Source organism: Triticum dicoccoides, chromosome 7A, assembly GCF_002162155.2.
Source record: "Triticum dicoccoides isolate Atlit2015 ecotype Zavitan chromosome 7A, WEW_v2.0, whole genome shotgun sequence".
Classification (NCBI taxonomy): domain Eukaryota; kingdom Viridiplantae; phylum Streptophyta; class Magnoliopsida; order Poales; family Poaceae; genus Triticum; species Triticum dicoccoides.
In genome coordinates this window covers 346,808,011-346,819,715 of record NC_041392.1, presented here as the reverse complement: position 1 = coordinate 346,819,715, position 11,705 = coordinate 346,808,011, and the positions used below count along the sequence as shown (strand labels likewise).

The 11,705-nt window shown below is 42.3% G+C and overlaps 1 protein-coding gene across 3 annotated transcripts; it reads left to right on the top strand.

The window, feature by feature from the left end:
- The first annotated feature begins 595 nt into the window (after positions 1–595).
- On the top strand, positions 596–5,262 carry LOC119328723 (peptidyl-prolyl cis-trans isomerase, chloroplastic-like). Of its 3 annotated transcripts, none has more exons than XM_037601696.1 (8): positions 596–810; positions 2,241–2,531; positions 2,679–2,878; positions 3,192–3,427; positions 3,662–3,804; positions 3,908–3,979; positions 4,606–4,686; positions 4,863–5,262. In XM_037601696.1, exons 1-8 carry the CDS (start codon positions 709–711, stop codon positions 5,088–5,090), a joined length of 1,353 nt encoding a protein of 450 aa, XP_037457593.1. In that variant the 5' UTR covers positions 596–708; the 3' UTR covers positions 5,091–5,262. The 3 variants fall into 3 exon arrangements, 2 of the variants coding, with proteins under 2 accessions (XP_037457593.1, XP_037457594.1); XR_005159117.1 differs by having other exon boundaries at positions 597–810; positions 4,572–4,686; positions 4,863–4,930; XM_037601697.1 differs by lacking the exon at positions 4,606–4,686 and having other exon boundaries at positions 598–810.
- Positions 5,263–11,705: the final 6,443 nt, after the last annotated feature.

Below are 11,705 nucleotides of genomic sequence, written 5' to 3'. Positions count from 1 at the left end.
CCATCAGAGAGGCAGCAAGGTTGATGTAAAGACGCTTCATGATTGATGTCCTCTTCGACAGAGTATTGGAAAAGTTCTTCAGATGGGATCGTGGAAGAACTCTTTCATGCATAGGACAAATTTTTCATTTAATGGTTTAACAATTAAACTCTTCCATGCTTAGGACAATTTTTTTTATTTAAGTGTTTTACTCTGGTCTGTGCGCTTGGCGTTGATTCTTTCTAAGATCATAAACTCCTATCTCTTTTTTTAAATACCTTGCCATATCATATTTTTTGTCTATGTGACATGCTTAGCACCGATACAACATGAAGCACTGGGAAGGGCCTAAACCTGGACGAAGGGAGCACTTTGCCCTATATACATAGTCCAATATATTGTATATGCATAACACTAGTATATAAGTGGTGGTAACATAGACTAGTGTTATATCCATAATTTTTTTAACATGGTTATATGCATAATTAATCTAACTTTAACACTAATCTAACTTACTAACAATAATCGATGTTTCTTTCTAGTGGTCTTATCCATGTCTTTGTGCACCTCAGCATCTCCTCCACCAATAGCAAACCCCCCGGCCCTACGGCTCCATATTTTGTCCCGCCTTATCCACATCCCGAAACCACCACCAGCTCCTCCGCTTCCATCGTTCTTCCACCAACGCCTAGATTCATCGGAACCGTACCCTCATCCCCTCCCCACCGCATGGCCGCGGCGCTCGCCTCCTCCCGCTGCTGCCGCCGCCCTTCGCTTCTTACCACTGATCGCCGCCGAAGCTCCGTCGCCCGGTGTGCGCTCTCCGGCGGGGTTAGGATCTTACAACTCATTACGGTCGTACTAGTAGTAGTCGCTGGAAGATAGCTCCTGGTAGAAATTCGGCTTCTTGATGATGCATGCCAATGTGGCTCAGTATTGCTGCATTTCTAAATCCAGTTGTGCCCGGGTATTTATTGATGCGATGGGAATGTTTTTAATTATGTGGTGAATGTAAATCTTGGGTGGGTGGGTATTTACAAACTATGCAATTTGGCCTGAAAGTGAAAGATGGTACTGAATGTTGGTGCACAAACACGACCAATGTTACTGTTTTCTGGATGACAAAAAGTTGAATATTACTTCAAAATGAATGCTAGAAGAAATCATGTGTAAATTTAGTTCATGTTGCTGTTGAATTAGGGATGTATGTATATGCACTAAATATAGTTTGAGAAAATGGGGATTTTCGCAAAACATGAGTCTGGGGGCACGAGGGGTAGCAATTCATCTTTTTCTGTACATCAATATCTTCTGGTCTTGCTTGACATTAATTTGAAGTTCAGGTGAAAATGGAATAACTGTAACCAAATGATAATTTTGTGCAATTCATGAAAATGGTTCGAGCATTGAGTTGGAAGGATCGAGTCCGGAATGATGATATACGAGATAGAGTTGGGGTAGCACCAATTGAGGAGAAGCTTGTCCAACATCGTTTGAGATGGTTTGGGCATATTCAGCGCAGGCCTCCAGAAGCTCCAGTGCATAGCGGACGGCTAAAGCGTGCGGAGAATGTCAAGAGAGGGCGGGGTCGACCGATTTTGACATGGGAGGAGTCCGTTAAGAGAGACCTGAAGGATTGGAGTATCGACAAAGAGCTAGCTATGGACAGGGGTGCGTGGAAGCTTGCTATCCATGTGCCAGAGCCATGAGTTGGTTGCGAGATCTTATGGGTTTCACCTCTAGCCTACCCCAACTTGCTTGGGACTAAAGGCTTTGTTGTTGTTGGTTCGAGCATTGAGTTCTTCGTTAGGATTGGAACGTGTAGAATTGTTTTTTTTCCAAAGTATCTCCTTTGGTCATTAGATTTCTCCGTTTCTGCCGTTGGATATTTGCGCAGATGATTAGATATTGTAGCACATATGGAACCATCCAGTAATGCTGTAGTAATACAGTTTACATATAAAAGGGCAGCCCGGTGCATGCAGCTCCCGCTTGGGCAGGGTCCGGAGAAGGGTCCGACCACTTGCAGTTTACATATATGGCCCTTAATTTTCTTTTCCTGGATATATTTTGAATAATGCATGCTTTGGAAGGCACAACTTATGTTGAGAATATGTATTGTCTGTATATATTAACTTGTATACTTTGTTTTATGATTTTGCTGTTTTAATTGTCCTTTTTGAGATTAGTTATTGCAACTGACTATAGGTTTATACTATGAGCTGCTCTTCTCTAATTTTTATTTCCTTCAATCTCTGCAGAAAGGAAACTCATTTAGCTGGAAAGAATGTGCAATTTCTGTAGCATTGTCTGTTGGATTAATTAGTGTCCCACCAACATTTGGATGGTCGGCCCATGCATATCCTCTCGAACCTGTAATTCCTGATATTTCAGTTCTTATTTCTGGACCTCCCATTAAAGATCCAGGTGCTTTGTTGAGATATGCTTTGCCCATAGATAATAAAGCTATTCGTGAAGTTCAAAAACCGCTAGAGGATATTACCGATAGTCTCAAAGTTTCTGGTGTTAGAGCGTTGGATTCAGTTGAAAGAGTAAGTCATTCTTTCAAGATACCTGGTAGCAAAGATCTATATTTCTTTAAAGAAGTAGAAAGCAGCTATATGCTGTCTCAGGTTTCTTCAATCTACTTTATGCATATGGATCCTAGGATTTTTTTTTAATTTTTCTTCAAATTGTAGAATGTGAGGCAGGCCTCAAGAGCGCTGACTAATGGGAGGAGTTTAATACTTTCGGGTCTTGCTGAATCAAAGAGAGCAAACGGAGAAAAAACATTGGATAAATTAGCTGTTGGACTTGAAGAGCTTCAACGAATTATTGAGGATAGAAACAGGAATGCGGTAGCTCCAAAGCAGAAAGAGCTTCTCAATTATGTTGGAACGTGAGTAAAATTATTGCCTTAAATTTTAAATTAGATCCACTTCCCTTATTTTAGTCAGTTTTAATAACCAACTTTCGGGGGTCAGATTTGGTACTCTAGTTTTCTTTTTGGAAAATTATGGTGTCCATCTATAATATTCGCATTTCCTTGAAAACAAGGTAATTGTGACATATGATACCTTTGTAGCATTAGAGAACTGAATTGTATCTACCAGTAAAAAACTACTGAGAACTCTTATGAAAGAGCTCTTCTCATTTATACCCTGCCATTGACTCTGCAGCTGAGATCTTCCTGGGACATTGCATTTCTGCAGTGTAGAAGAAGATATGGTCGATGGCTTCCCCTATGAAGTACCAGAAGAATACAACAACATGCCTCTTCTTAAAGGAAGAGCTACTGTGGATATGACGGTTAAGATTAAAGATAATCCAAACGTAGAAGATTGTGTATTTCGGATAGTTCTGGATGGATATAATGCTCCTGTGACTTCTGGGAACTTCGTAGATCTGGTGGAACGGAAGTTCTATGATGGCATGGAAATCCAAAGAGGTAACCAATGTCTCAGGTGCATTCGATAATTATAATATACTTAGTCTGCAGTAGCACTATCCACCATTTGGTATTTTTGTACAGTTTATTATGCATAGTAATTGATGCTTTCAGAGCAATTAGCACAGTTTAAGATGTCTACTGTTTAGTGCTCAGAATCACTACTGAACATGCAAGTGTGTCTAAGCAGTTAAAAAGTTTACTGATACAGCGTGGGTGTTGATTCTCTTGCAGCTGATGGTTTTGTTGTTCAGACGGGAGATCCCGAGGGACCAGCCGAGGGTTTTATTGATCCCGGTACTGGCAAGAGTCGTACCATACCTCTTGAGATAATGGTTGATGGTGACAAGGCGCCTATATATGGCGAAACACTTGAGGTATGTAACCAGCACTTAACTTTTTTATTTATTTCACGGCTGCTGGGAATTCTGGCTGCTGTGGATTGAATGTTCTTAGAGTTTGTATGGCCATGCATTTCAGGAACTTGGTCTTTACAAGGCTCAAACAAAGCTTCCTTTTAATGCATTTGGAACGATGGCAATGGCTAGAGAAGTAAGGCTCACCTAGACTCTTCAATTTTGACATATCAAGGATATGCCAAAATAATTATTACCTCTTTCCAGAAATATAAAGTGCACATGCTTCCCCAAATTTATAGTTGATCACGAATTTGTTTAGCAATACGTGATAGAAAATTGATACTCCCTCCAACTCATAATATAAGATGTTAATACTCCCTCCATGCCGTAATATAACATCTTATATTATGGGACGGAGGGAGTATAATTGAATTTTTATTATAGAGCACTTTCCAATGTTACCGACCTTGCATCTAACATCCATCTATAGTTGGATTATTGTTCAGAGTTAAAGCTTCCGTAACCTGTACGTCTTATATTTCTGGATGGAGTGAGTACCATTTTCTTAGTTGTACCCAAGTTTTTTCTTCTTCTTGATAACATTATTTTGGACGGGCTAGAAGAACTGGTTTCTGGAAAATATCAGTGTTTTACTTCCCGAAAAATTCAGACAAAATTTGAAATCGTTTTGTTTTGGGTCAAAATATAAGTTTGTAGCCCTGACCTATAGCTGCGCGTGTCCCAACAGTTAGTACAATTCATTTATTCCTCGAAATAAGTAACAGGTTCGAGTTCTCTTTGGTGCACAACCGTGAAAAGCTCACATATATAATGGAGTGGACGGAATTCGACCGCGCCACCAAACACACCTACTTGAACACCTGTTACCACTGCGCCAAGGTCTGCTCTACATTGTTATAAGCATGCACATCTTATTTGACCCTGTTTTTACATTCAAATTCAAGTTTATCCGTATTTGTTTGAACGGTAGTACTGTTTTCTTAGGAGGCAGTGAAAACACAGACCGGGAAAAAAAATCCCTGGTTCTAACACAAGGCTTCTTCATATCTTGACAGGAATTTGATGACAACTCCGCTTCTAGTCAAGTCTTCTGGCTCTTGAAAGAAAGTGAGCTGACGCCAAGCAATTCCAATATATTGGATGGGCGGTATTCGGTGTTTGGATATGTAACCGAGAATGAGGATTTCTTGGCTGATCTCAAGGTTGGGGACGTTATTGAATCAATCCAGGTTGTCTCAGGCCTAGACAATCTTGTCAACCCGAGCTACAAGATTTTAGGGTAGCATGTTTCTGTATATAAGAGTTCTTTGACAGGCAATTGTTCTACGGTATTAAAACCGATGTCATGCGCTGCAACTTCTAACCTTGTACAATTGTTTTGTTTCCCTTTTTATGCTTATGGTTTGGCATTCTGTGGAATTCAACAGATAATAGAAAGATCAAAGTTATTTACCACGTCTCCTGCCAGTAGGTCTGTTTTTGCTGTGTAGAGCCTCAAGTTAAATTAGGTTTGCAAGAAATTCAGAAGACAAGACTGAAATTGTAATCAGTTTCCTAGATAAACTATGCGGCATCCCATTTGTATGGCCTCAACAGCATTTTGCGGAGATTTCTGCAATTTTCTTGGGGATTGTGTTAATGATGTGTTTTGTCTATGCCATGATGTGCTACGTTTCGCAAACTGAGTATCGTTTTTTTTACGGGAACTGAGTATCGCTTAGATGACTAGGCTCTTTGTGGTGGAACGTGTCCATATCGGTTCAAGTCCTACGCTTGGTCCAGATAGTCATATTTTTTCTGAATTTAACCTAGTCTTTTTGGCAGTATTTTTTGAGTGATAGGATGTTCGTGTCAACTACGAGACATCTATGTCGACTTTGTGGTTCCTAAAATTTACCGGCTTAGTTTCTCGGTGATACTTATAGGGCTTGGGTGTGCGTTCATAGAGGTGAGTGTGTGTATGTGTATGTTAGTGTTTACATTTTAATATCTATATCTATACCTAATCTCTCCCTAATAATAAAGCACGGATTGACTTTGTCGCGTTCACCGTCACAATACGTTTCTTTATGTGAATTTACGCTTTCAGTTTTTTTCTTCAACACGTCTATTTATTTTCTATATACAAGGTGATACTAATCTATCTATATATCCGTGATTTTTTTGTCGTTCTGGTTTTCCTTCTGTTAATTGTTCGTTTCGATCATATGTAGCGACAACTGCCAAACAGAAGTTGCATCGTATACGAATAGGAAACTAATCCCGTGTTGTAAGGAGGACAAGACGTAAGTTAATCTCTCCTCTCTCACCGATCCAGCACCCCGGCCTCCCCTCCCATCTCCCCTGATCTAGCACTTCGTTTTGGTTCAAAGCAACCCACGCGGTTGGGCGCCTGGTATGTCGCGGTCGAGGTCGGATCGGCGGCCTGCCGGGACGCAGCAGCGGCAAAGTCCGGCAAGGTTCCGCTGGATTGGGCTGTGGCCGACGTGCTCGAGGTTGAGTGGACGGCAAAGCCCGCGCCAGGGCCAGCTACGCGTGGTGGCGCGGCAACGGAGGCCTACAGTGGCGTGGCAAGGGCGTGCGCGTGAGGCGGCCGACGGAGGTTGACGGCGCTGGGAGAGGAGGAGGTCGTCCGACTTACCCGGCCAGCGGTTGCGCCCACAGCCGCATCGCTGGTCTCTTCCTCCCACAAATAGCGAGGCTGCCTACTCTGTTTTCTTATATGTACATGACTACTCCACTAGCATCATCGACGAGCACGCCCACAACCACGACGACGAACTGCTCTGTTGGCCACGAGCGGCACCAAGATGTGGACTCCCAGCTCAGGCGACTGGCATGGATGCGTGGGTCACGCGATTGCCATTTAGGACGCACGGCTCCAAGCATGGACACATGGCTCCGGCGAGGTCCCTGCTGTGCAGCGGCACCGCTGGCTGACGATCTTTTTCTAATCTCTGAATGTCACCGCACATGGTTGTATTTGCAGTAGCGGCGCCGCCGGTCGCCGGCCATCGACCTCTTTTTTTTTTTACTTTTATAAATGTCAACAAAAAAGGAAAAATTTAATCTCATCGATTTCCTCACATCGCAACGTGAGAACAGAAGGAAAATAGCGTCGCTGAATCGAACAGGAGGAAATAGCGTAGCCGAATTAACCAAAAAAATCCATGGCCAAGGCAGGTGGGACAGAGTACTGCACGACGTAGAGTCTGCCGTCGACGTAGAGTCTGCCGTCGCCATGCCGTGGTTGCCGCAGGAAAGAGGAGTACTCCATGACGCCATGTGGTCGCCGGGGACCCTGGCGACGTTGGCCCACGCTAGACGATGACAAGGCCGAGCGCCGAGTATAGGAAGAGATGATCCTTGGTCAGAACTCGGGACACGACATGTAATCGTTGTCCGTTAGAGGACTCAACCAGCGATGTCGGGCTCAACGGAGATCGGGGTGAGAAAGAGAGGCTCCAGCAACGGCGAGGGCTTGCAATGGTGGCCGTGCACCATGCTGGGTGATTGATCGTTGACGAGTTTGGCTTCTTTTCCAGTGCATAGGTTGGGCCGCTGGGGGAGTCGTGGGGTGTGGTGCTCCTGCGCTAAGTCTGCAAAACTGGTGAGATCCTACGGTACATCTACGAGCGTCCCTTCGTCTTTCTGGACCCGAGCGGGCTGTGTCTAGGGCGAAGACATTGCTCGAGAGGTACACAACGGTGCCGCAGCTTCTATTGCACTTCACGTTACTCCACCATGCATATTGGTTTTGAGACGCCTAGCTAAGTCTGCTTGGTAAGTTGGCATTTGCCTTTGTTCTTTAGCTCTTTTCTCCATCCTTTTTCAGTGTTCTCTGATGTCTCTAGCGGCTCGAGCTAAGAATCCGGAAGGAGCAACACCAATGTTTCTTTCAGCTGTTTCAATTGCAAGAACAGCGCGTTCATGTCAATTTAATTTTACTTGCTGATTCCCACTGTGCCGTTATATTATTTGAGCATCCAAGTTTTGCAGAAAAGAAATGCGAAGAGGACAGTGAAGATGGGACCTTAATCCTAGCACACTTAATTGAAGCAAAATAAAAATCTCGCTCCACAAGAGTATATGGCCTTTTGGCATCACCAGATCAAACGAGGTGCTGATGGCAAGCGTAAAATATTTTCATCTAGCATCTGAAGTCTGCGTACAATATTTCCATCTAGCATCTAAAGTCTGAACATTAGTATTTTCATCAGCCTTGAAACAAACATTACCATTAACCGTGACTACTGAATCTCTCACTAAGAAAGGAGCTAAAGAATTAATATTCTCCAAACAAGTGCACATATATTAATTTAAGATCCTTATGCCATGCTCCTCATCTCACTTTCTTACATTTACACTCTGTAACACATGAAGAGGTGGACGGCCTGTAGCTTTAGACTATTTCAGGCACATTAAGAAAATGACTAATAAATGTCTAATTTGCTTCCATACAAAGCTATGTATATTTTGGTACTACAATTTTAATGGATATGAAAAACACCGTGTGCAACGCTAGGTCAAGGCAAGACACATCAATGTAGTCATCAGTCTAGCTCATTATGTGTACATCAACGCAGTTCGCTCAGCAAAATAATATTTTGTTGTGGTGCCTTGAGTCGTGATGAGATCAATCATGTTTTTGTTTTTGAAATGGCTTTTTAAAAGCAATAATTCAATATCGTGCCCGGGCTCCTCTGCACCCGTTGAACAGTAAAATTCAAAAATAGCAATAAAATTAAAAAAAATCTGAAATCCTTTTTGCATGCAAGATACTTGAGTGGGCCAAGTGCGTGAAAACATTCGTGGGTAAATGATATTTGTGGAGCTTGCGCCAAAAAAAAAAAACAAATTCGGCTACAAACAGTGCATATTTTCAAAGTTTCTCACAGGACCGTAATTTATCTTTTTTGCCACGAGCTCCTTGAATGTCCAAACTTCACTAAATTTGAAATGGATATCACACATTCGATCATCTTGCACGGCAAAAAAATTCAGATTTTTTTAAAATTTCTTGCTATTTTAAATTGTATTACTGTCACACCCGAGAGCATTTAGACCTGGATGCAGGATAGCCACATTCTTTTGAAAGTCCCTTATCTCATCATGACATATGTTTCATACATAGTTTATAAAATGACATTTAAAAGTCCTCATCACATCCTCACATATGTTTCGGGCTCTTTTTAGGTGTACCACGTCTGCATAGTCTGATTGTTTTTCTCCCGTTGCAACGCACAGACATATTTACTTTTATGTTGACTCCGTGGGTTCACGTCACAATACGTTTCTTCCCGTGAATTTACGCTTTCAGTTTTCTTTCTTCAACATGTCTATATTTATTTTCTATATCCAAGGTGGTACCAATCTATCTATATATCCGTTTTTTGTCCTATATATGTTGCCCACTTGAAGTCTTTTCGTTCGCAAGCACTCCCGGTCTCCCCGCTCGTGTTTGTTTCCTACACAAGACACCAATCTCCACAACCTTGGTTGCCGCCTCTAACCCTCCAATAAATACTGGCTCATGAAAGAGAAGGCAAAAGGTGGATCCGGCGGTAGAGACGGACTAGCAGATGGAGTCATCAGACGAGAGGAGGCATACGATGAGGCAAATTCCACAGGGTGCTTCGTCCCTCCTGCCGACCGTGAGCGAAAAGGATGGAAGAGGAGGGCTAGGCGTAGTTGAGAAGCGAGTCCTAGAGCCCCGTGGCGCTTTCTGGCAACGCTCGAGATCGTCCGTCGCCTACGCGCCCGCCTAATCTATCGAGGGAATTAGCAGTTCCCGATTGGAGAGGAGGAAGAAGGGAACACGAGGACGAGACGACCGAGACGTCCGTTGTCTAGCAGCAGACGGTGGGTTTGACGAGGACAGTGGTTGTGCTGGTGTGCCGCGTGCGTCCGGTAACTGTGTCCGGCAAGCGTGACGTGCGATGCGCGCTCATGTGCACCACTCGGGCGGCAAAGCATGCTGGCCGCCTGCATGCGTCTCCGTGGTCATGTGCGTGGCATGTGTCCAGCGTATGGGGCTTGGTGTGCGTAATTATCTGATCGTCTGCTCTGTACACAAGCCACGGTCCTTCGGCATAAAAAACAACATGCATCAGGAAGGAAGCATCCCTGTGTTTTTTTGTTCGCTTCAGTGCTCTGGTACACATCTCTAGTTGTGTGGTTGCATAGTAGGAGACGAGGGGTGGGCTGTGACTTGAACATATGATTTGATCATCTTGATGTCATTTGTGAACTAAATTTGCTATATTTCTTTGAGTTAAAAGAAGCACGGAGTAGATATAGATAATAAACATAGGAAGTATCATGAGGAAGAATTGAGAGTCATAGCTTCAGTTCAGGGTATCGAGCATAAATTTTACAAATTCTTTTTTTCATGGAATATATTTACAGATTCAATTCAAACCCAGAAAGCATAAAACATGTTAATATGAATTCCTCCAAGAAAAGATAAGTGTCTATAATTTTTTCTGATAAAATACGTTTTGATACGAGTTCCACACAAAAAAAAATTTTCTTAACTAAAAAATATGAGCAGATTATGCTTGCTGCATTATTATTTTTGAATAGATGCTTACTGCAACTATTGCACTCGAGCTTGCTGCTACTATTACTTCAGATTTATTGATATTGCTATTTATTTCATGTTCTACTTTTAAATTTTAGAATGTACCAATAGTCATCTAAAGAATGAATTAACAATAAGGTTACGCTCTTCAGTCAAATCAATTTACTAGGAATCATACCCATGCAGGGCCTGATCAACGATCCATCCATTGTCTTATGGCATAGTTGCTCGACCTGGCCCATTCATAGGAACCGTTGTTTTTTTCCTGTTGCAACGCACGGGCATTTGTGCTAGTAATAATAAAAAGGCTATTGCTTCTTTTGGTTCACCGTCAACATTTTTACATAATAGCCCTATATCTTTTACTAATGAACCCGCACTTCATGGACACACGGAATCGAGCCATACAAGTTTCGTATGTCGGCCTCGGGATCGAGCAGCTCCTGTTTCGTAAGTCGGCCTCCAGCCACTATATTTCTGCTAAAATAAGTGTGGATCAAAATTTATTTATGGGCCACTAAGAACCTTTCCTCTTGTATGAAAAAAGAACTGCGAGCGTTCAACGGCTAATTAAATAGTACCACCCAAAATTTTACACTAAATTCCATCAATTTAAATATGTTTGCAAGTTGCATGAGATATCGGCAAGCTTCCTCACGAACTAATAAACAAAAGGAAAAAGAGGAAACATACATACAGTCATGCTGATTGGCTCCAATAAAATGGATTTGTGGGCAGGTATTCTTGATTGGCCGGAATTGCGGGAAACATAGGAAAATAGAGGTGCATGCATCCAGATTGTGGGAAATAGAGGGACAAAGAGATGAATGCACTGGCCGGCTCTAAGTAAATGGGCTATTAATTATTTTCTCACTCTATAGGCAGCTTTTCTCATGTCGTGATGCCCTTAAAGCTGAATTATGCGCTTGCATGGAAGGCTTGTCATTTGCTCTCCAGAGGAGTGATCTACCAATTGAAATTGAGATGGATTCTATTGTAGCAGTCAAGTTGGCTCTGTCTAAGGAGGTGGACAGGTCGATCTATTCTTCGCTCGTTAAGGAAATTAGATATCTTGTGTCTCTCCGTGATTCTTTTATTACTCATGTAAATCATACTCAAAATAAGGTTAATGATAGTTTAGTTAAGTTTGTTTTAGAAGGCAGAACTATGACTTGGATAGGTTCGGGGCCCTCTAGTTGATGTGGAGTTAGCTGTGGTCGATTGTATGAACCTTATGATTTGAGTAATACAAGTATTTTACCCACAAAAAAAATAAATAAATGGGCAAGGTAATTAAGAGGGATTGTGTGTGTGT